Genomic DNA, 24,803 nt, shown 5'->3' with positions numbered 1-24,803 from the left:
AAGCCTTAAATCAGACCCTTGGTCCATCAAGGTCAGTACCGTCTTAAGACTGGCAGCAGCTCTCCAGGGTCTCATGCTGAGGGCTTTGACGTCATCTCTTGCCTTGCCCTTTTAACTGGAGATGAACCTGGGCCCTTCTGCATGCAAAGAAGTGACTGCTCCACTGAACACAGTCCCTCTCCACAGTCTCAGACCCTGGCGTGGCGTCAGCAAGCGTGGCTGAAGCATTTGCACTGTGGCTCCCAACGGTTCCTTTGCCCCAGTCCCACTTTCAGGGAGAAATGGTGGCCCCTTGGCATGCAAGTGGCAATTCCCACTTCTGGCTCTTCCGAATTTCAACCGCCTTCCAACACTCCCCCGCCCCCCAGCAAAGCCCCTTATGGAGGGGACGGCAGAACTCACCGTCTCGGTGCAAGGGCTCCTCCTTCGGTTTCGGGTGCATCAGGGTGAAAGGCAACTCCACGGCCACATCGCTGGAAAGAGATACGGACAGTGAGCCTCAGGTAAGGAAGCGCCACCAAACCCTCAACAAGTGCTTGTCTGGAGAAGCGATCCTTTCCCTCCTTCTTGAAGAAACATCCTTTCCCACTGGATCTGGAGCCCAGATGCAGGATTTTGCATGAACAAGTATTTCCTGTTGCTTGTCCTGATGCAAGTTGTTCCCTTCCTTTATTCCCTTCCTTCTGTTAGGGGAGACATGATAGAGGTCTATAAAAATATGTATGGCATGGAGAGAGTGGACAGGGAGAAGTTTTTATCCCTCTCTCATAATACTAGAATGTGGGGTCATCTGCTGAAGCTGAAGGGGGAGAATTCAAATCAGATTAAAGGGAGTATTTCTTCACACAACGCAGAGTTAAATTGTGGAACTCCCTGCCCCAGGATGTGGTGATGTTGGCTGCCAACCTGGAAGGCTTTAAGAGGGGAGTGGACATGTTCATGGAGGAGAGGGCTATCCGTGGCTACTAGTCAAAATGGCTACTAGTCATGATGCACACCTATTATCTCCAGGATTGGAGGAGCATGCCCATTATATCAGGTGCTTTGGAACACAGGCAGGATGGTCCTGCAGCAGCTTTCTTGCTTGTGGGCTTCCTGGAGGCACCTGGTTGGCCCTTATGTGAACAGACTGCTGGACTTGATGGGCCTTGGTCTGATCCAGCAGGGCCTTTCTTATGTACGATTGGAATTGCTGTAAGCCACCCCAACTTGGTCGAGGAGGATAGAAACCAACCAACCAACCAACCAACCAACCAACCAACCAACCAACCAACCAACCAACCAACCAACCAACCATTTATTTGAATTTGCTGCAGCACAAAACGATGCACCAGTTCTTCTCTGCCAGCAGGGGGAGGCATTTTAAGGAATCTCACTGAGCTTCCACCAACAAATTCTGTTTGTTCCACCCTATAGATTATTGGGGGTGGGGGGTGGGGGTCCTGTTAGCATGCTCAGTTGTCTTGAGCTGACAGCTGGAGGAAGTAACTGTTGCCGCTCATTCATTTGCATGCTGGCAAAAGATGAATCAAAGCTGGAAAAAAAAAACCTCAATGCAATTCAGAGCATTTCAAACCCTGGGAACTGAAGGAATGCCCCCCACCCCCCACCCCCGGGGTGGATAGACCGAGAGGGTACAGCCTTTGTGCTGGATGCCTTTCTGACTGGGAAGAGAAGCCCCCAGTGGGGCCAGCCATGACAACAGACTCCCCTTTTGCAAAAAGATGGTAGGGGGAGGAAATCTGAGCATGCATAAGAACCTCAGAATGGCCCTGCTGGGTCGGACCAGGGAGGGTCCATCCAGTCCAGCATCCTTCCTCACACAGTGGCCAACCGGTTCCTCTGGAGGTCCAGCGACAGGGCACAGAGGCTGAGGCCTTCCCCTGATGTTGCCTCCTGGCACTGGGATTCAGAGCATGACTGCCTCTGAATGTGGAGGTGCCTTTTAAAGCTTATGCCTGCAGCCTTCATTACATCCTCTGGCAGTGAATTCTACATTTTAACCACTCTTTGTGTAAACAAGTATTTCTTTTTGTCCGTCCTGAACCTTCTGCCCATCAGCTTCATTCATGCCCTCGAGTTCTAGTATTTTGGGAGGGGAGAAAAAGTTGTCTTGGTCTATTCTCTCTGCCCCGTGCATAATTTTATAAACCTCTGTCATCCCCCCCCCCCTTAGTCGTCTTCTTTTCTAAACGGAGAAGTCCCAGACTCTTCAGCCTTTCCTCCGAGGACAGGTGCTCCAGCCCCCCTAACACACCCCACATCATAAACCAAGACCGGCTGGGGAGGAGGCGAGTCTCTTCAAATGAGGATGAGCCAGAAGATGTGAAAAGGACCCCCGGCCCCTGACTGTGACCGAGCGACGTCTCTGGCAAAGCCCCTTCTCTGCCAAGCAGCTGATCCCCTCGGCCATCTGGCCCTGCTGCGCTCTTGGACGGCTCTCCCTCATTTCCATTGGGTTCTGCCAGAGAGGTTCCCCGGGGCATTGTGCATCATGCCAATTAACGGGAGGGGAGGGGCACATGTGTGAGTTTTTGTGCCTCGGGCTCCAAAATATCTTCTGCCAGCCCTGACTCAATGAGAATCTTCCACTAGGAGAGTTTCTGAGGGTAGCCGTGTGGGTCTGTGGTAGGACAGCTAGATTGGAGTCCAGGAGCATCTTAGAAACCACCACGATTTTTGGGGTATGCGCTTTCAAGAGTCATAGCTCCCTTCATCGGATACGAGTAGGAATGGGGATCCATAAGTCTTTTTATCCCAGCCAGAAGGCGAGAGGGGATGATGAAGAACAAGAGTTGGTTTTTATATGCCGACTTTCTCTACCACTTAAATCGGCTTACAATCTCCTTCCCTTCCCCTCCCCACAACAGACACCCTGTGAGGTAGGTGGGGCTGAGAGAGCTCTGAGAGAACTGTGACTTGCCCAAGGTCACCCAGCTGGCTTCATGTGTACGAGTGGGGAAACCAACCCGGTTCACCAGATTAGCTCATGTGGAGGAGTGGGGAATCAAACCTGGTTCTCCAGATCAGAGTCCACCGCTCCAAACCACCGCTCTTAACCACTACACCCGCTGTTGGAAAGGAAGGAACTCAGGATGCAGAGGTACAACGCCAAATGTAATAATCTAGACTAGAGCAGAGGAGAAAAGCAGCATCTGTAGTGAGAAAAGAATCCTGTGTCCCATTTAGCTCTGTGGGATCCATTTCCAAATTCAGAACAATGGACTCCCCAACCCCAGCTGAATAGGGACACAGGATTTTTTTCTCACGACAAGTGCTAATTTTCTGCCCCTGCTTTAATCAAGCTGATTGCACTTTGCATTGTACCTCCGCATCCTGACTCCCTTCTTTGCAACACCCTTCCCTCCTTCTGACTGGGAAGATCTCCATTCCTGCTTGTATCTGATGAAGGGAGCTTTGATTCTCAAAAGCTCATACCCTGAAAATCTGGTTGGTCTCCAAAGTGGTACTGGATTCGAATCCAGTAGGTCCACTAGATTAGGTGACTTTCGTAAGAATGGAAGAATCACTTTGCAGGATCAGACCCAAGGTCCTTCTAGTCCAGTATCCTGTTTCCAACAGTGGCTAGGCAGATACTTCTGGGAAGCTCTCATCCTGAGCAGGCTTTGTGGAATGAATCAAGAGAAGATGTATACAGTGACCCTATGGATGAGGACACAGGATTGGCAAAGACTGTCTCCGTCCGAGAGTGCAAAATTAACACATTTGGGAAATGATGATGCAAATAAAAATGTCATGGCTACTGGAAAATGATTAGGATTGGGGCGGGGGGGTTGCATGCTGGGTAGTGAGTCTGTACCATGCGTGGCCACAGCGGGAGGATTACCTGGATGCAAGATCTCCCAGCAGGCTGGCATTACCAAAAGAGACGAGAGAATTAGTTGCAGCTTGCAGTCAGCGGGGCTTGAGACCCGGCTCTGCTCTCCTCTGCCGAGAGCCGAGGCGCACAACTCGCGAGTCGCCCACCAGCCACATATAGCAGCGCCGGGCTCTCCCGACTTTGCCGCCTGCCTATTTGCTGCCTGTTTCTGTTGGCAACAGAGGATAGGACTTGCAATAATGGGCTTAAATTGCAGGCGGAAAGGTACCGGCTGGATATTAGGAACATGTTTTTTACAGTAAGAGTTGTTCGACAGTGGAATGGGTTGCCTAGGGAGGTGGTGAGCTCCCCCTCACTGGCAGTCTTTAATCAGAGGCTGGACAAACACTTGTCAGGGATGCTCTAGGCTGATCCTGCACTGAGCAGGGGGTTGGACTAGATGGCCTCTATGGCCTCTTCCAACTCTATGATTCTATGATTGCAGATTGCTAAGCCCCTGGTAGGCCACATTGCCTTGGCAGGGGAAAACATTTGCCTCAGTGCGCCACCAGTTGCACCAGCCTGCCCCGTGGCAAAATGCTTTTGGTCCATCTGCCAACAGAGACCACTGTGGGCTAGAGGGACCCCGGGGCGGCGAGGACAGCTTGCCAGCAAAGAAGGGCTCCCTTTGTGGGGCCCGGTGGGAGGGGTTCCCCTGGCTGGTCATCTGGGATCATACTCACCCTCCCCGGGAAACCACCAGCTTCACCTTCACTTTGTACGAGACGATAATGCCCAAGATCTCCTTGTTGGCGCCGTCTCGCAGCCTGGGAGGGAAGAGCGACGGAAAGGAACGTGAGGTGGGATGGAAGCGGAAGCAGCCTGGCTCACAGGTTGCTCCAGGCCTCCCTCCCTTCCCTGCGTTCTCTTCCCCATAAAGGACTAGACTGTATGCTCCTTGCAGCAGGGACCTCACTGGGATATGCTGATGGAGCTAAGGATGTGAAGGGCAACGAAGAAGAAGAGCTGGTTTTTATACCCCGCTTTTCTCTACCTTTAAGGAGTCTCAAAGTGGTTTACAATCGCCTTCCCTTCCCCTCCCCACCACAGACACCTTGTGATGTAGGTGGGGCCAAGAGAGCTCCTAGAGAGCTGTGACTAGCCCAGGGGTCGGCATACCGCGGCTCCCGGGCCGCATGCGGCTCTTTGGCCAGTTGAGTGCGGCTCTCCAAACTTGGTTCGGAGCCCCTGCTCTCACACCCGCTCGCGCCGGCAGCCGGGCTGCGGAGCTGGCGCCCCTGAGAGAGAGAGAGAGCGAGCACGAGAGAGCAGGCGAGCGGGCGCGCTGTCTCTCCCCCTCTCCCCGCCGTGGAGAATGGCCGGGTCCCCCTTTCCCTTGCCCTCAATGGTTGGGAGACTAAAGCCTCCCATCCCCTCTAGCCGCGCGATTGCTGGGCGGGCGGCTAGGCGGTTCCTGGCCCGCCCCACCCGCCTATCAGCTGCTGGGAGGGGCGGGCTTCCTTTGGTAGACCTGGCCTCTGGCTGAGTCCTATTAGGAGGCCATGTCTACCCATTGGCTTTCTTGGCGGTAGACCTGGACTTCGAGGAGGGGAAAAAGTCCCTCTTCAGAGGCCAGGTCTACCAATTGGCTTCTATGGGCCTCTGGAGGGCAGGTCTACTGCCAAGAAAGCCAATGGGTAGACCTGGCCTCCCAATGGGACTCAGCCGGAGGCCAGGTCTACCAATAGGCTTTTATGGCGGTAGCCCAGGCCTCCAGACGAGGACTCCAGATGGGGAGGGGGAAATGGCAGGGACTTACAATTTAATTTTTATCAATAAATAAGATCACTATTAAGTATGATATCAAGTTTTATTCAGTGTACCTATAGTTTAATTAAGACTTAAAACTTTAATTAAAGTTTATTAAGTTAATAAACAGTGTACCTACCTTTATAGTTTAAGTTTAAGAAATTTGGCTCAAAAGAAATCTCAATCGTTGTACTGTTGATATTTGGCTCTTTTGACTAATGAGTTTGCCGACCCCTGGACTAGCCCAAGATCACTTCATATGGAGGAGTGGGGAATCAAACCCAGTTCTCCAGATCAGAGTCTGCCACTCATGTGGAGGAGTGGGGGGATCAAACCCGGTTCTCCAGATTAGAGTCCACTGCTCTTAACTACTACACCCTGCTGTAAAAACACCCACACAATTCTGGACCTCTGTTCTAGCCACTATAGCAACCAAGTGGAAGAAGGAGATTGAGCAAAAAGGTTCCTTCCAAATATTGTGCCCTATTCTGGACAGGCAAAAGCGCACCCCAACCATCCCCGCAACCCCATCCATCCCAAGCTCCTTTGCCTGCAGCCGGTGCTCTTCTGCAGGACATTTCACGGATGACAAATCAACTAAGCATGCCTTTAATTGCTTGACGTCCCTAATTATAACACGAGGCAACCTTCGGCGTGCCCAAGTGGAAATTACAGCCTGTGGAACTTAGACTGGGATGCTATTAATAAAACTCAACCCAAAGGAAGTCCAAGAGCAAGACGGGGGCTAGGCGGGCTCTGGGCTTGGCGCATGGGTGCTATGAGGGCAGGGGAGGGGGAACCAACGCTTGCCACGAACAGGACTGGGTTCTGGGGGCTCTCAGCATGAGCTAGCTGGGCAAAGGGCTGCAATCACTGCACAAAGGGCAGCTGCCCATTGGGGATGCCCTTTGGGAAGGTCCTCTGTTTCTGCTGCTGCACAATGAAGAAGAAGAAGAGTTGGTTTTTATATGCTGACTATCTCAACCACTTAAGGGAGAATCAAACCGGCTTACAATCGCCTTCCCCTCCCCACAACAGACACCCTGTGAGGTAGGTGGGGCTGAGAGAGCTGTGACTAGCCCAAGGTCACCCAGCTGGCTTCATGTGGAGGAGTGGGGAATCGAACCCAGTTCTCCAGATCAGAGTCCACCACTCCAAACCACTGCTCTTAACCACTACACCATGCTGGCATGAGGACAAGCAGGCTAGGATCCGCCCAGCAGCCCAGCTCTCCAGAGCCCCTGACGCAACCCCCGGGGGAAATTGCTTCCCTGTCGCTAGGGGGCAGGAAAAAACCCCTCTGCTCACAACGTGCTGGAAGCCAGATTGGTGTCCTCGTGCTTCAGCTTGCCGTCCAAGGCCAGGCCGCGCTTCTCCCGGTTGCTGGCGAGGAAGGGCGTCAGCGTGTAGACCTTGCAGAACGTCGAGCTCGGCGCCACCACGTCGCTGGGGAATGAATAAGGGCACAGGTCAGCGAGAGGCAGCGGGAGGCAAATCTGAACTTTGCATCCCCACTGGCGATCTGATTGGCTATAAAGACTAAATAGCATTACTTTGGTGGCAGCTGACACCACAGGGTTGGTTTTATTCTCTCTCACCCCTCTTTTCCAGTGTATTTTTTAAAATTACTCCTCTTCTGGGCTGTGTGGTTGGCTCCAACTCCTGCGGCAGCCATTCTGGGGTCGTGCCCACCACCCTGTGTCAGAATTCCAAAGGTGCCCACAAGCTTTAAAAGGTTAGGGACCCCTGGCATAGAGGGTCCCCTTCTATGCTCACCCACTGTCACATCCATCCGTGCCGCGTTGGCTCTCCTAACCAACCTCTGTTCTCTGTGCGCTGGCAAGATTCTGGTTGCCAGTTCCTCGAGGGCAGGGCTTGGCCTGTTCTACTCGTGGCGTAAAGGCCACGGCCCCTGATGGACGGGACGGAAGCAATACTCACTCTGCTTCCTCCACGGCGACCGGGCATTTGTACTGGGCCGTGTTGAACAGGCAGATGTCTGCATATTGGCGTACTGGGCGTCGAAAGGAGGCGGCGGAGAGAGGCGGAGGGGCAAAGAGACAAGAGAGAGGGCATCAAAGGTAAGTGACGGCAGCTACTGATGGTCAGAATGGAACTCCGCGCCGTTCCTGCCCCTCCCTCCTGGACTTGGTTTTCTCTCAAAGCCGTGAACCATTTCTGCTAAAACCGATTCAAATCGGGCGCTGGGAAGAGCTTAACAGCCCCGTATGAATTATGCAGATTAAGCAAACAGACCGGCCGCAGCTGTGGACGAAATCCTGCCTCGGCAGGGTTTAATTAATTATGAAACGGACAAAGCCCGGCGTCTGAGCGGAGAGCGGGTTCGAAGGGGAACGGCTGGCGTGAGAAGATTGGCTACGCACGCTGCAGTGGGTGCGCGCATGGAAGATGCGTTCCCCCTCCTGGATGTGAGAGAAGGTGGAATGCCTCTCCGAACGGGGAATGCTTCTCCAACCAAGGAATGCCTCTTCTGGGGGAGGCCCGCCCTGCATTCTGCTGATCAGGGCACCTTTGGCATTGAGCAACCGGACCGCGTGCATTCTCCATTCTGACCTTCCAACTATGCTGATTTTTGCCACGAAGGCCCTATCTTAAACAGCTGAGAGTTGTGGCATCTTGGATCAAATTGCCTAGCATGTATCACCTGCCTTTCCCCTTCTCCTCCGGGATGGACCAGGAGGGCTTAGCTAGAAGCAGGACAGGTTAACGCCAATCCCTCTCCGCCCGACGTCAGAATTAGAATCATAGAATTGGAAGGGACCTCCATGGTCATCTAGTCCCAACCCCTGCACAATGCAGGAAATTCACAACTACCACCCACACCCCCAGTGACCCCTGTTCAATGCCCAGAAGATGGCAAAAACATAAAAATAAATAAACCCTCCGGGATACTGGGCCAATCTGGCCTAGAGAGAAATTGCTTCCTGACCCCAAAGTGGCGACTGGCATTACCCTGGGCATGCAAGAAAGGGCCACGAGAGCCAAGCACTGACGCAACCTTTCCTGTCCTCCTTCTCATGATCTGCCTAAGGTCACAGAACAGCATTGCTAACAGATGATGATGAAGAAGAAGAGTTGGTTTTTATATGCCGGCTTTCTCTACCACTTAAGGGAGAATCAGACCGGCTTACGATCGCCTCCCCACCCCCTCCCCACAACAGACACCCTGTGAGGTAATTGGGGCTGAGAGAGCAGTAACTTGCCCAAGGTCACCCAGTTGGCTTTGTGTGTAGGAGTGGGGTAACAAATCCACTTCACCAGATCAGCCTCCCCTGCACATGTGGAGGAGTGGGGAATCAAACCCAGTTCTCCAGATCAGAGTCTACTGCTCCAAGCCACTGCTCTTAGCCACTACACCATGCTGGCTCTCTCATCTAGCCTGCTTAGAAACCTCCAGGGAAGGAGAGCCCACCACCACCAGAGGAGGATACAAGAGAGCGCACAAGAGAGTCAAGCCCTTTTACCTGAGATTTTAATCTTCTTCACTGTTTTGTTGGTGTTGTTTGTTACGTGGACATTAACATTGATTGGTTCTCCATGGTAGTAAATCTGTAGAGAGGACAAGGGGAGGAAATTCTCTGAGTTTCAAAGCCTGGGAAGTCGGGGGGGGGGGGAGCACCTTGACTCAGAAAGAATGGTGGAGGGGATCCTCCGTCCCTTACAAAGACTCCAAAACCACCCCAGCCATTGTGGAGAACTCTCCGCAACTCACAATGTAGTGGACATTGAACACATGAAGCTGCCTTATACTGAACCAGACCCTTGGTCCTTCAAAGTTATTCTTGTCTACTCAGACCAGCAGCAGCTCTCCAGGGTCTCGGGCAGGGGTCTTTCACATCACCTACCTGCCTAGTCCTATTAGCTGGAGATGCCGGGGATTGAACCTGGGGCCTTCTGCATGCCAAGCAGATGCTCTACCACTGAGCCACGGCCCCTCCCCATTCAGCTTATGTCTCTAAGGCCCGGTTTAATTATGAAGCTGGTGAGGGAAAGAGCTCTGCTGCGAAATTCCACACAGGCGAAGAGGTGCTGCCCCATTCAGAGAAGCAGCGTGTGCTCAGTTTGCACAGTGGCGGGCAAACATAAGCACAATTAGTTGCATGCACACATTGCTGAATCACTTAAACAAGACCCTGAGTCAGTTGCAAATCAGATGGGGTGACTCTTTGCTTCGCCTGACTCGTGTTTAGATCAGGCTGTTCCTTGCAACACATTCTGGGCAGGATGCACTGGGGTCTTCTCCCCCACAAGCACCACCGAAGCATGCCATTGCAGCAGGCAATCTGGCACCCCTGCACACCATTGCTTCGGAGCACAGGATCAGGCACATGGGTTCTAGTGATGGGAGACAGCCACAGCAAAGTGGAGCTGTTTGCACAACAGCCAGAATCGGACATGTGGCCAGACTTAGCCTCAACTCCTTAGCAGAGCTGGACCACATGAAGCTGCCTTATACTGAATCAGACCCTCGGTCCATCAAGGTCAGAATTGCCTACCCAGACTGGCAGCAGCTCTCCAGGGTCTCAGGCTGAGGTCTTTTCACAACATCTCCTGCCTGGTCCTTTTAACTGGAGATGCTGCTGGGGATTGAACCTGGGACCTTCTGCCTGCCAAGCAGATGCTCTGTCACTGAGCCACGGCCCCTCTCTAAACACTCATGAGGCTGCCTTATACTGAATGTGACCCTTGGTCCATCAAGATCAGTACTGTCTACTCAGACTGGCAGTGGCTCTCCAGGGTCTCAGGCGGAGGTTTTTCACATCAGCTCCTGCCTGGTCCTTTTAACTGGAGATGCCGAGGACTGAACCTGGGACCTTCTGCATGCCAAGCAGATGCTCTACCACTGAGCCACGGCCCCTTCAGGACCTCAGGTGCCCCAGAATTGCCTGTCCCTGAGCCAAGATTCCCAGCCAGCCAGGATACCTCTTTGTCCAGCGATGCCTCCAGGTGCAGCGGTTTGTCAGACATGAGGAACTGCCGGGTGGTCTCTGCCATGGGCTGGGGTCCGGGCCGCTCTGGCGCATACTGGACTTTGCGGATCACCAAGCGCACAGAATTCCTGTAGCAGTATTGAGGATGAGGCAGGGGGCTGGTTAGGTAGTTAGAAAGACTTTGTGCCCCTTTTCCTGAAGCTACAATTCCCAGCCTCCCTTGGGGGATTCAGCACTGCAAACCGTAACCAGTTCCACAATGGCCAAAATGTTGCCGAATCCCCCAAGGGAGGCTGGAAATTGTAATTTCAGGGAAAGGGGCACAAAATCTTTCTTTAAAAACCGGAGCGCCTTCCGAACCCACAGCCAGCCCTGCAAGACGAGACCCAAGGCCAATCTCCTATGAGATGGCCAACCAGATGCTCAAGGGAACTGACAAGCAGTTCATCTGTCAAGTGTTTTGAACACATGAACATATGAAGCTGCTTTCTACTGAGTCAGACTATCAGTCCATCAAGGCCAGTATTGTCTACTCTGGCTGGCAGCGGCTCCCCAGGGTCTCAGGCTGTGGTCCTTCACATAACCTACTGCCTGGTCCTTTCAACTGGAGATGCCGGGGATCGAACCTGGGACCTTCTGCATGCCAAGCAGATGCTCTGCCACCGAGCCACGGACCCTCCCCTCTCCGTTTTCATCTCGCCCTGCCTCCAGGAAGCCCAGGGTAGTCTCTGAAGGACTCCCAGCCTCATTTTAGCTTCACAACAACCCAGACAATTCTCTCTCAGCCTGACCTTCCTCAGAGGGTCGTTGTGTGGATAAAAAGGGGAAGGGGGAAACCAACTGTGCCGCTCTGAACTCCCCGGAGTAAAGGTGAGATTTCAACAACAGTCGGACTTGCTTGTGCTTCCGAGAAAAGCACCCCCCCCCCAGATGGGGCCACGGAGACCGACGCACCCCTGCCCGACTAGCACAGAGGAGTGAGAGACCTTGCGCACCTCTTGTGGATCTTCTCCTCCAGATTCTCTGCGCAGAAAGCTTTGACCTCGTAGTCAACGCCACACGCCTGGGAAAGAGAGGCAAACAGAACCGGTTGGAGACTGAGGAAGAGCAGCAGGCAACTAGCGATCGTAATCCGCTTTTGATCTCTCGTCTTTAGTTTGACCTCTGTAATTACAACGTATGGTGTGGAAGCCACCTTCGGCCGTTCTCGGATTGGAAAGGCAGCAAATATTTAACCCAAATAAATACACAATACCACGTTGCTGCCCTGGGGGTGTGAACGCCCATGGACAGATTCATGTTCACACAACACATAGTTAAATTGTGGAACTCCCTGCCCCAGGATGTGGGGATGGCTGCCAACTTGGGAGGCTTTAAGAGGGGAGTGGACATGTTCATGGAGGATGGGGCTATTTGTGGCTACTAGTTAAAATGGACATGAGTCATGATGCACACCTATTCTCTCCAGACTCAGAGGAGCAGGCCTATTCTATGAGGTGCTGTGGAGCACAGGCAGGATAAATGCTGCTGCAGCCGTCTTGCTTGTCGGCTTCCTAGAGGCACCTGGTTTGGCCACTGTGTGAACAGACTGCTGGACCTGATGGACCTTGGTCTGATCCAGCAGGGCTTTTGTTACGTTCTTATGTGATGATGACTTCCAACTTGGAGGGCTTTAAGAGGGGAGTGGACATGTTCATGGAGGAGAGGGCTATCCGTGGCTATTAGTCAAAATCTGGACATGATGCACACCTATCCTCTCCAGGATCAGAGGAGCATGCCTGTTATAGTAGGTGCACTGGAACCCAGGAAGGATGGTGCTGCTGCAGTCGTCTTGTTTGGGGGCTCTCTGGAGGGACCTGGTCGGCCTCTGTGTGAACAGACTGCTGGACTTGATGGACCTTGGTCTGATCCAGCAGGGTCTTTCTTACGTTCTTATGTTCCTGTCGGAGCAGTCGTAATGTTGTTGTTGTTATTATTGTTGTTGCCATTGTTATTAATTTATTTTATTTATAGGCCACCCTTTCCTGGCCAAGACTGGGCTCAGAGCGGCTCACGGCCTTTTAAAACAGCTCAAAATGTGATGTAAATTAATAAGATTCACAACCATAAAAATCAGGCGCCATGAACGACAGCAGCAGCAGCCTAATGCATATTATACCCACTTGTGGGAGTATTGCAGAGGTGGGGGGGGGGGCAGCCAGATGGAAAAACCGCCTCTGTCCTCAACCACACGCGTGGTGGAACAGCTCAGCTTGACATGCCCTGCGAAATGGCTTCATCCTTGAAGGCTTCTATGACACCCTTTCTTTTTAGAACAGAAGGACACAAAAGGTGTGGCCAACAGGGAGGAAGGAACCCCATTCGGGCTGCCCCGGTTCCCCCTCCGTTCAGCCTCATCCCTTCATCGAACGCGCAACGCAGCATTAACTGAACCACCCTCAAGGGCATTGAAGTGCATTATTTGCTTGTCCAGCTGCCAACGGGGAAAGCTGTTGCTTTTGTCAACTCTGTTCTTTTTAAAGGAAAAGGTCTCTATTGTCACTAAGCGAGCTTTGGGTTAAGAGAAACAGATTGAAAAAATGATGGAATTAGTAGAAATGGCAAAACCTATAGCGTCGGTAAATCAAAAGGATGATAATGAATTTGCAAAAGATTGGGAGGCATGGATTAATTATTGTAGAGATGAACTTAAATGTGATATTAACAAATGTATTTTGATCTAATTCAGAACGGATGTATTGACGGTTTTGTTATAATTGAATTAGAAAAACAATACAAAGAGAAAAAAAATGTTAATTAAAGGATCAGAGGAGGGGAGAGGGGAAGTCAAAGAATTAGACTTTTTACAATATGTAATGAAATGTATAATGATTGTATGGAAAAATAAAAAAACTTTAAAAAAAAAAGAGAGAGAGAAACAGAAACGTGGAGATAGTTTCAGATGGGTAGCCGTGTTGGTCTGCAGTAGACCAGCCAGATTCAAGCCGAGAAGCACCTTAGTGGACAAGATTTCCAGGGTAGAAGCCTTCAAGGGTTAAAGCTCCCTTCATAAGACACCAGTAGGATGCCTGGGGGAATCCCTAACAAGTAAAGAAACTAAGGCCAGGGTTCTTCTCTGCAGGAATTTCACAACATCTGCAACTTTCCCAAGACTGGCCAAAGGCATTGATAGGCAGGAAGAGAGCCCCTTTCTCTCTGCTCGGCTCATGAGGAGACCCTCTACTCGCTGGAAACCTGCTCAGAGCTGCTGTTCTGAGCTGCTACACCAGCGCAGGTGATAGCCTCAGGGAAATGGGGCAGGTAAAGGACACTCATTACCTTCACACCACGGAGGTTTTCTCAGGAGGAACCCCCCATCCACCCACCCCATACATAGACAACCCCTGTTTTACCTTTCCTGTGTCTTCGGGGCCGGGCTGCAGCGTCACAGAACAGGGGAGGTTGGGAGGGATCTGAAATGGAAAGGGAGCCACGTGAGCGACGACCCTGCACGGCAGGCAGGCACACCCAAGGCCTCCTGGACTTCTTTATTGAGACTTCTACGAACAATTAATCACCTCGGCTACTGAGGGAGTGTAAGACGACATCCCAAAACAGCTCAGTCCCCATAATAAGCAAACGGCAGACCAGGTAAAGGAAAACCCCATCAGCCCAATGGCTAGGGTTGCCAAACTCCAGGTATAGGGTTGCCAGGTCTCTCTTTGCCACTGGTGGGAGGTTTTTTGGGGCGGAGCCTGAGGAGGGTGGGGTTTGGCGAGGGGCTTCAATGCCATAGAGTCCAATTGCCGAAGCACCCATTTTCTCCAGGTTTCTCCGATCTCTATCGGCTGGAGATCAGTTGTAATAGCAGGAGATCTCCAGCTAGTACCTGGAGGTTGAGAAAACCAGTACAGGAATACAGCTGTTAACAATGCCAAATATATTGTAGCTATATTTTTCACAGTATGTGGCAATGATACCGCCCTCAACACATATATACACTACAATCAAGAGATGTATATTTTTACATTATTGTGAAATATCCAAACAGGTAAGTCTCAACAAATTCCTCTAACAGGTAAGTATTGAAGCAAAGTTCACTAGAAATATTCTTTTAGGATGCTTTTTTACATTATTGTGAAATATCCAAACAGGTAAGTCTCAACAAATTCCTCTAACAGGTAAAAGAATATTTCTAGTGAACTTTGCTTCAATACTTACCTGTTAGAGGAATTTGTTACCTGTTTGGATATTTCACAATAATGTAAAAATATACATCTCTTGATTGTAGTGTATATATGTGTTGAGGGTGGTATCATTGCCACATACTGTGAAAAATATAGCTACAATATATTTGGCATTGTTAACAGCTGTATTCCTGTATTGATTTTCTCATCCTCTTGATACGTGTACAGAGGTGTCTGTTTTTCCTTCAGTACCTGGAGGTTGGCAGCCCTGGGGCCCTGGCATAAAGCTGATAAAATTATGCATGGAGTAGAGAACATGGATACAGAGAAATTTCCCTCCCTCTCCCCCAGTACTAGGGCGCTCAGTTAAGATGAAGAGCTATAGCTTCAGGACAAAGAGAAACACTTCTTTACATAAGACGTAATTTCATGTGTGGAACTCATTGCCCCAGTCTACAGTAATGCCCACAAGAGTACAGGTTCTTTAAAAATGGGTTTGACTAATTCATGGAAGATATATCGATCAACAGGTTTTAGCCATGACGGGTGCAGAGAACTTCCAGACTCAAGGGCAGTCTACCTCTGTGTACCATATTGCTGGGGAAATGCAAGAAGGAAGGGCTTTTGCCTTCATGTTCTGCTTTGGAGATTTTCCACGGGCCTCTGGTTCACCACTGTTAAAAACTGGAGCTTGGGTGAGACAGACATTTGCCCCTGTTCAGGGAGACAATTCTTACATTTGTCTGGCTTCCTTAAACCCTTTCTAGTTGAGTTTAAAAAGCATCAGTGGATGCAGAACTGGGACATGTTAAAAAGATAAATAATTTCTGAAAAGGAAGTCAATATGGGAAAATCTCTGAGAGCTGGAATTAATACCAGAAGCCAGGCCCGGAATACGATTAGCACTCTTAATTTAAAGCAGATGCAGGGTAAAGAGGAAAGGGTGAATTAACACATCTTGTGGAGCGGCTGCGCTTAAAATCGTAGTAGATCCCATAAGATTGACAGGAGCTGGTGAAAGCCAAGTTGGTCTTTTGGGACCCATTCTGGGCAAATAGGAACACCGTTGTCCAGTCCCTCCACAGCGATGAGCAGCCTTGGCATCTAAATGGAACCTCCATGTCTAGTAGCAGTATATCTTTGTACCAGATGCGGGGGGGTAACACAAGGTCTTTGCGCCAGGGGTTTCTGCCGGCTTCCCTGGGGCACCAGGTTGACTATTGTTTATTTATTACTATATTTAAACCTTATATTCCAAAAAAACCCAGAAAAAAGGAATTTTGACAACAATATTAAGAATTTAATAGGAAATGTATTATTAACAGAACAAGCCCTGTTGGTCTTCCAAAGGAACTGGTCGGCCACTGTGTGGGACAGGATGTTGGACTGGATGGACCCTCACCGGTCTGATCCAGCAGGGCTCTTCTGACATTCTTAAAAATCCGTTTTTGTCTTCAAGACATTTGTTTACTATTAAAGATTTGTACCCTGCCTTTCCTCTTGACCCAGTGCAACTGAAGACATTAGAAATGGCTCAAGACATTTATTATAAAAGCGACAATGTTAAGTCTATACCCAGAGTTCTTTACAATAAAGACACAGCTACTAACAATATACTCCCCCCCCCCGCGTTTCATGAAAAATGGAAATTATTTTATCAGTATGTTGAGGTTTAACTACAATCATAATAAAAGTAAGAGGGTAGATGCTAATTAATTATAGTGAAACCCCATTCGATTCCGTATTTGGAAAACTATTTTGACTATTTAGACATAAAACATGCATGATAAGGCGTTTAGTTTTGGGCTGTATGGTTTGTAATGCTAAAATTTTCTCCTGTAAGCTGGGTAGCTACTCTAATTGCATAATGATGTTGAATAGCATGGCAATGTAATCTGTTTGATTTGCTTTCTATTTTCTGTCCTTTTTAATTGTATTGCTGATACCCCTATTTCCTCCTTTTCCGTTTGCATTCCCCTTATATAGAAAAAAATAATAAAAATTAATTAAAAACCCCCCTCAATATACCCCCCCCCCAAAAAAACACTCACATACTACCCTGAAACCAAAAACCTTTATTTTGAGCACATCTATCTGTCTTTCCTGCAAGGACTGGACGCCAGTGACCAGCGTGGGAGGTTCTTAGAGATCGTGTTGCTGGAAATGAGGCTGGGAAGCGCGCTGCCGACTATCTGTGGGCGGCATCAGAAGGATCAAGCCAACAGAAGACGGAAGGAACAAAGCTGGCTGGTTTTCCTCCCAGCCGGGATGTTGCCTCCTGCAGAGATGCTGCGGAGCCAGCCGAAATGTTCCCAAGGTCCTCTTTTGGAACAGACCCCCCCAGCGTGGTGTAGTGGTTAAGAACGGTGGTTAGGAGCAGCGGACTCTAATCTGGAGAACCGGGTTTGATTCCCCCACTCCTCCACATGAGCGGTGGAGGCTAATCTGGTGAACTGGGTTGGTTTCCCCGCTCCTACACACGAAGCCGGCCACGTGACCTTGGGCTAGTGGAAGAAAAAAGAGGGGAATAGAACCCAACCTAGAAAACAGAAGTTGGGTACCCAAGGTTGGGTGGGATGAAAAATATATATAAATAATGGAAATACATAATTTATTAGAAGCGCTATGTCAAGATTAAAATTATTTAAAATCCGTTAAAACCGCACTATGGCATTTCCTTAGGTTGATATCTGTCACCCCATGCCAAATGCGTTTCGGTCTATATGGCCTTCCTCAGTGGTCTCTTTGAAACCCATGTAAAACATGCACACATATTACAAATATATTTACATAGACAGGCAATATAAGACAGACCAGGCATGTAATAGGTTGAATATATTACCAATTACACCAACATCTGGTAATATTGTTTTAAGTTTTTATGCTGGGCTGTATATGTCTCCCATATAAGCTGTGTGCAAGTACCCCACTGACCTTGGGCTAGTCACAGCTCTCTCAGCCCCACAGGGTGTCTGTTGTGGGGAGGGGAAGGTGATTGTAAGCCGGTTTGATTCTTCCTTAAGTGGTAGAGAAAGTCGGCATATAAAAACCAACCTTCCTCCTCCTCCTTCTATATTTTATTCTGTTTATAGAGCCCAAATCTAAATTCCTCACAGTGCTTCTAAAGGGCCTAAATCTCTTTTCAGAGAAGCCACTCAGGAGGGAAGAAGAGCCGGCGTAGTGTAGTGGTTAGAGTGTTGGACCAGGATTTTATTTATTTTTTATCGTATTCAGCTTATACCCCACTCTATTTCCTGGCCAGGGCCAGGCTCAGAGCAGAGAACAATTATTAAATAAACCAATACATAAACGTCAACAATCGATAAAAATTATACACAGTTATAAACAGTTATTAAAAGAGCCATTGTGGGAGACCCAAGTTCGAATCCCCACTGCCACGGAAGCTTGCTGGGTGACTTGGGGCTGGTCGCACACTCTCAGCCTGACCTCCCTCACAGGGCTGTTGTGAGGATAAAACAGAAGTGAGGAGAATGATCTACCGAGGCATATTGGGACTGGAAAACTAGGCTCAAATTTGACTTCTTGACTTACAAAGATCTTATCAACAAAGAAGGCAACATCAAATCTTTTCAAGATTTAATTACGGAAAATGTTATAATATCATGGTTTTCATACATGCAAATAATCCATGCACTAAAAGCTGATTATCTTCAGAAGGGGAAATCAAGAAAGCTCACTGAATTTGAATCAATAATAAACAAAACTCAAGACCATCTACTATCTAAAATCTACAAAATGTTACTGGCATTAGAAACGGCCCTGGAGCAAATAAAAGTTTGTATGGTGAAATGGATGCAGAACTTTGGTGAAACCTTTGCAGACTTGGGAAAAAATGTGGCAACAAGACATAAAATTCACGAGCTCCCAAACAGTAAGAGAAAACTGGTATAAGATGTTCTACAGATGGCATTTTGCACCTAAAGATTTACAAAAAAATGTACAAATCAAACCAAGCTAATTGTTGGGAAATGTTCAGAAACTCAAGGTACATTTTTTCATCAGCTGTGGAGTTGCAACAAAGCACAAAAATATTGGAAAGTCATATATGGAGAACTACAAGAGACAATGCATTTGAAATTTGATTTCCAACCCAAATACTTCTTGTTAGGAATAGTTCCAACACAAATAAACTCTACAAATAAATAACTTTTTCTGTAAGGAATGACAGCTGCAAGGACATTGTATGCAAAATACTGGAAAGGCAAAAGAACACCATCACTAGAACACTGGATTACAGAAATGTATGAATATGCGGACATGGCAAGATTCTCTAATTGGACGAAGGAGAAACCTGATGAACATAAACAAAAGTGGCAAGCATTCTATGATAGATACACAGTTAAAGATATATATGTATATGATACCAAGACTATAATTGATTTGCTCATCATCTGCCGGCCCAATAGGGGACCACGAACAATGAGACAACGGGCCTGCTCTAGTCACTCCAGACGCTGACTAGTCTACGCACGTCCGAAGATGACAGGACTTCAGTTAGAATTAGATAAAGAAATAAGATGTTAATATAATAGCTGAGTTCTTCTTGATTAAGATATAGAATATTGATTAAAGAGAAGATCTAAAATAGTAGTTCATAGACTATGGTAGATAATGAAGTATGATAATAACGAAATGATGAAAGTGGTGTGGACCTGTTCCGAATGTCAACCCTGTACAACATATCATAATTGTTCCTAAACTTTTTTTCCTTCCCCACTTTGTATGCTAAAAATTCAATAAAATATTTAAAAAAGAAGAAGAAGAAGTGAGGAGAATGATGTCAGCTGCTTTGGGTCCTCTTTGGGGAGAATAGTAGGGTATAAATGAGGCACATCAATAAAATAAACTGGGCTCTGTCACTTCAGACTGCAGGAGGTCACTTATGTTATGGAATATTGAACACATGAAGCTGCCTGATACTGACTCAGACCCCCCCTTGGTCCATCAAGGTCAGTATTGTCTTCTCAGACCGGCAGCGGCTCTCCAGGGTCTCAGGCTTTCACATCACCTACTTGCCTGGTCCCTTTAACTGGTGATGCCGGGGATTGAAACTGGGACCTTCTGCATGCCGAGCAGATGCTCTACCACTGAGCCATGGCCCCTCCCCTAAAATGAACACATGAAGCTGCCTTATACTGAATCAGACCCTTGGTCCATCAAATTCAGTATTGTCTACTCAGACCGGCAGCGGCTCTCCAGGGTCTCAGGCAGGGGTCTTTCACATCACCTCCTTGCCTAGTCCCTTTAACGGGAGATGCCGGGGATTGAACCTGGGACCTTCTGCATGCCAGGCAGATGCTCTTCCACTGAGCCACGGCCCCTCCCCTTTCCTGTATGCAAAACTAACTAAAATGCAATAAATAAATACAATAAATAAAATAACCTCCCCACGCACAGAAAACTAGCACGTCGACACTAAGAACCGTTGCTCGGGGCAGCTTGACGGACGGAAGAGGGGTTCGAACCGGAGATTGAAAGGAGAGAAAGAAGGACTCCTACCTCGAAGGTAAAGGGGTAGGCCTGCTCACCCAGCTTCTTAATCAGCCGTTCCTGGAGCCGCGTCAGGGGCTTCTTCTCCTCGGGGACTGGGGGGAAGGCCTGGATGTTGGCAACAAAAAGATCCTTGCGGAAGGTCAAGCCCAGGACGTCCAGGTCCTCGCGGCCGTAGCGGAAGGCGCATGTCAGCGTCACGAAAACTGGGGGGAGAGGGGACGACAGGTTGTTCAGGGGGTGGGGACATTGCCAGGTGCCAGGTGTGAGTTTTTAGGGGCCAACCTCGCCCAGGGCAAGGGTTGCCAACTCCTGGAGATTTGGAGGCAGGGCCAGGGGAGGGGGGCGTTTGGGGAGGGAAGGGACCTCATCAGGGCATAATTCCATAGCATCCGCCCCTCGAAGCCGCCGTGGTCTGAAGATCGGTCGTAATTCTGGGAGATCTCCCAGCCCCACCTGGAGGCAGACAGCCCTGTATATAGCAGCTACAGAAGGCCCCAAAGCTATTTGAGTGACGCTTGCTCTCTGCACCTGCTCACCTTAATTTAGGATTGCCAACTCACAGTGGGGGATTTCCTGGAGATTTGGGGACGGAGCCTTTGGGAAGGGAGAGACCGCAGCGTGCTACAAGGCCGTATATAGGCCATTCATACATGGCTGTTTCCTCACGGTCACCTCGCCGACTTCTTCGGGGCTTAGCTTTGACTATGCATGCATTTTTCAACCGTCAGCGGTGGCCCCGCTCTCCCCCTGTGATTCCACGTGTTTTGCCAGCATTTTCTGGGTTTATGCTTAGCCAGCACCCAGAAAACACACGGAAACCTGCAGGGAGCGTGAGGCAACCTATGACGGTAGGAAAATGCGTGCATAATCAAAGCCAAGCCACGAAGGAGTCGGCGGGGTGACCGCGAGGAAACAGCCGTGCATAAATGGCCATCGTCCGCCCTCTAAAGCAGCCACTTTCTCCAGGTGAACCGATCTCTCTCGTCTGGAGATCAGCTGTACTTCCAGGAGATCTCCAGACCTGGAGGTTGGCAACCAACCCTGGCAGGGGCATCTACTCGATCCATTAGCTTTCACAGAAAGCTTGCAGTAGACAGCAGGGAATAAGGCGTTACCTTTCCTTTCCTTCAAATATTCCGGATCCACCAACACTACGCCATCTGTAAAACAAGAAGAAATAAGAGAAAAGTCTTCAAGACAGCAGCGATGCGACTTCTGTAGATGGAGAGGCGGGCATCTCTGCTTAGCTCTTCCCATGCTAACTGCAGCTGCAGTGGCTGGGGGCCCGATCCACACAGCTTATTATCTCCTCCGGAACCCCACCACTACCTAGACTGCTTCCAAACAGCCTCTAGCTTGTGGGAAACTCTCTCTCTGTGTGTGTGTATCTGTGGTTTAACTGCTGTCAAGTCACTTCCGACTTCTGGAGACTCTAGGAATTAATGGACTCCAAAACATCCTATCCTGAGCAACCTTGCTCACGTCTTGCAAACAAATAGGGCCGCGTCTTCCTTGATGGAGTCCATCCATCTCAGGTTGGGTCTTCCTCTTTTCCTGCTGCCTTCCACTTTTCCTGGCATGGAAAAGAGGGCCGCATTAATAAACAGGCAGGGCAGCAAGCGTCGTTCTGCCGTGGCTCTTCAGAACTGGAGGTTTTTAATTCCATTTTATCCTCACAACCGCCCTGTGAGGTAGGTTAGGCCGAGAGTGTGTAACTGGCCCAAGGTCACCCAGTGAGCTTTCATGGCAGAGCCGGGATTTGCACCTGGGTCTCCTAGATCCTAGTATGACACTCTAGCCACTACAACACATTGGCTTTTGAGATACGACCAAAGCATGTTGGAGAAGAAAGGGGGGGAGAGACGGGTGGGCTGCTAAATGAAAGCTACCCATTGGGTTGCCAACTCCAGGGTGGAAATTTTTTGGAGGTTTTTGGGGTGAAGCCTGGGGAGGGGAGAGACTTCAGCGGGGTATAATGCCATAGAGTGCACTCTCCAAAGCAGCCATTTTCTCTGGGGGAACTGGTCTCTTTCATTCCAGGAGATCTCCAGGCCCTACCTGGAGGTTGGCAACCCTAGTTCCCCATCTTGGCTTTGACTGGGAAGAAACCTGAACAAAAAGTGGGCACCCTTTCAGTCTTCGAAAGAGCAAAGGCCGGTTCAGGGGCAGGCCTCAGCAGGGCCAGAAGCTCTGGTTTGAAATCAATAAAATCCACCTAAGCGTCAAACAATTAATTAAAGGGCCCCAAATTTAATCAGTGGGCAGAGAGTGAAAGTGATCTTTGATATTCAAGACAGCCTTTCCCTCCACCATTTATGTTTTCTCTGATAACTCCCAAGCACAAGGCATCTGTGTTGAGGTTTCGGGAATATGCAACTTGATATTTAATTCATCGGATGAAAGGCAGATGATTAACAGCTTGATCTTAAGCAGAGTTGCACCCATCTAAGTCCAATGAAATCAATGGGGTCAGAAGAGTTTAACTCTGTTTAGGACTCAGAGAATAGGGGAGGAGGGAGTATTTCTTCACACAATGGATTGTTAAATTGTGGAACTCCCTGCCACAGGATGTGGTGATGGCTGCCAACTTGGAAGGCTTGAAGACGGGAGTGGACATGCTCATTGAGGAGAGGGCTATCCACGTCTACTAGTAAAAATAGATACTAGCCATGATGCATACCTATTCTCTCCAGGATCAGATGAGCATGCCTATTTATATCAGGTGCTGTGGAATACAGGCAGGAGAATGCTGCTGCAGCAGTCTTGCTTGTGAGCTTCCTGGAGGCACCTGGTTGGCCACTGTGTGAACAGACTGCTGGATTTGATGGACCTTGGTCTGATCCAGCAGGGCCTTTCTTATGTTCTTAGAGAGGGAGAGATTCTTCCTAGAAGCTTGAGGGGGGGGGGGCACATTTAGTCGCTTTATACTGAATCAGACCCTTGGTCCATGAAGGTCAGTATTGTCTACTCTGACTGGCAGAGGCTCTCCAGGGTCTCAGGCAGAGGTCTTTCCCATCACCGTCTGGACCTTTTTAATTGGAGATGCTGGGGACTGAACCTGGGACCTTCTGCATGCCAATTAGATGCTCTACCACGGAGCCATGGCTCCTTCCTAAAGGAAGCTGCCTTACACTGAATCAGAACACTGGTCCATCAAAGTCAGAATTGTCTACTCAGACTGGCAGCAGCTCTCCAGGATCTCAGAGATTTATTCACATGACCTACTGCCTGGTCCTTTAACTGGAGGTGCTGGGGATTGAACCTGGGACCTTCTCCACGCCAAGCAGATAATCTACCACTGAGCCATGACCCTTTCCTCATTAGAAGTTGCGTTGTACTGAACCAGACCTTTGGTCCTTCAAGGCCAGTATTATCTGTTCTGACTTGCAGGGTCTTGGACAAAGGTCTTTTACTACAGGCAGTCTTTAAACTAGAGATGGCAGGGGTTGAACCTGGGGCCTTCTCCATGCCAAGCAGATGCTCTGCCTCTGAGCCACAGCCCCTTTCTATCCTTAATACAGTGCCTGGATTCAAAAGTCTTCTATTGCTATGCAATTAAAACAGCAAATCACATCAGAATGGCAAATGGTTCTTCTGGGCCCGGAAACAGGATTTCTGAAGCAGGGCCAAGAGCAGAGCAGGGCAAACTCGAGCTTTTCTCTTGCTTGCAAAAGTTAATTAATTTCTTTGGATGGGGAAGCAGCCAGAAAAGACTGAGGACCGGAGGGACGCTCGGTTGGTGTGCTCAGCCCCTGCCGGAACAAAGGAAGCACGTGGCATGGATGAGTCAGTGCAAATGTTCAGGGAGAGACACTCACAAACTGAGCAAGGTTTTGCTGGCAGTTTAATGGGCAATCAAAGGCAAGGTTGTAATTACATATTGGGGCCCCCCTCAACATCTACAACAGGTACCCACAGGACTGGAGATAGCAGAGAACCTGAATTGTCTGCTGACCACAGTAGTTAACCTGAGGGAAGTGAAAGCATCGTAAAAAGGAATTATTGGCTCGGATGAAGGAGTGAACACATGAATACTTGAAGCTGCCTTCTACTGAATCAGACTCTCGGTCCATCAAAGTCAGTATTGTCTACTCAGACCAGCAGCGGCTCTCCAGGGTCTCAGGCAGAAAAGGGTCTTTCACATCACCTACTTGCCTAGTCCCTTTAACTGGAGATGCTGGGGATTGAACCTGGGACCTTCTGCATGCAAAGCAAATGCTCTACCTCTGAGCCACAGCCTCTGAGCCACAGCCCCCTAGAAACCCGTAGGATTGGAAGAGCCTTTGGCACTGTGCGTGTGTGTAAAGTGTGGTCAAATGAATGCTGAATTATGGTAACCCTGTAGGGATTTCAAGGCCAACAGAGATGGTTTGCCATTGCCTTCCTCTGCGTAGCAACCCTGGACTTCCTTGGTGGTCTCCCATCCAAGAACTAACCAGGGCCAGCCCTCCTTATCTTCCTAGATTGAACAAGATCAGGCTAGCCGGGGCCATCCGGGTCAGGTCAGACGAACAAAGGTGGTTTGCCATTGCCTGCTTTGGT

General features: G+C 49.3%; 1 protein-coding gene across 1 annotated transcript in view; it reads right to left on the bottom strand.

Moving 5' to 3' along the window:
- The window catches only part of ARRB1 (arrestin beta 1), a 104,986-nt gene that overhangs the window by 2,551 nt on the left and 77,632 nt on the right, over positions 1–24,803 (bottom strand). The window contains exons 4-14 of the mRNA XM_056858100.1: positions 21,377–21,421; positions 20,268–20,464; positions 13,974–14,033; positions 11,577–11,644; positions 10,574–10,709; positions 9,115–9,199; positions 7,571–7,643; positions 6,938–7,075; positions 4,564–4,647; positions 3,848–3,871; positions 403–473 (exon numbers count right to left, since the gene is read on the bottom strand). Of these exons, the coding sequence (XP_056714078.1) occupies positions 403–473; positions 3,848–3,871; positions 4,564–4,647; positions 6,938–7,075; positions 7,571–7,643; positions 9,115–9,199; positions 10,574–10,709; positions 11,577–11,644; positions 13,974–14,033; positions 20,268–20,464; positions 21,377–21,421 (981 nt within the window). The remainder of the gene's footprint in view (positions 1–402; positions 474–3,847; positions 3,872–4,563; positions 4,648–6,937; positions 7,076–7,570; positions 7,644–9,114; positions 9,200–10,573; positions 10,710–11,576; positions 11,645–13,973; positions 14,034–20,267; positions 20,465–21,376; positions 21,422–24,803) is intronic.

Source organism: Euleptes europaea, chromosome 12 (assembly GCF_029931775.1).
Source record: "Euleptes europaea isolate rEulEur1 chromosome 12, rEulEur1.hap1, whole genome shotgun sequence".
Classification (NCBI taxonomy): domain Eukaryota; kingdom Metazoa; phylum Chordata; class Lepidosauria; order Squamata; family Sphaerodactylidae; genus Euleptes; species Euleptes europaea.
This window is presented reverse-complemented; position numbering and strand designations above follow the sequence as displayed.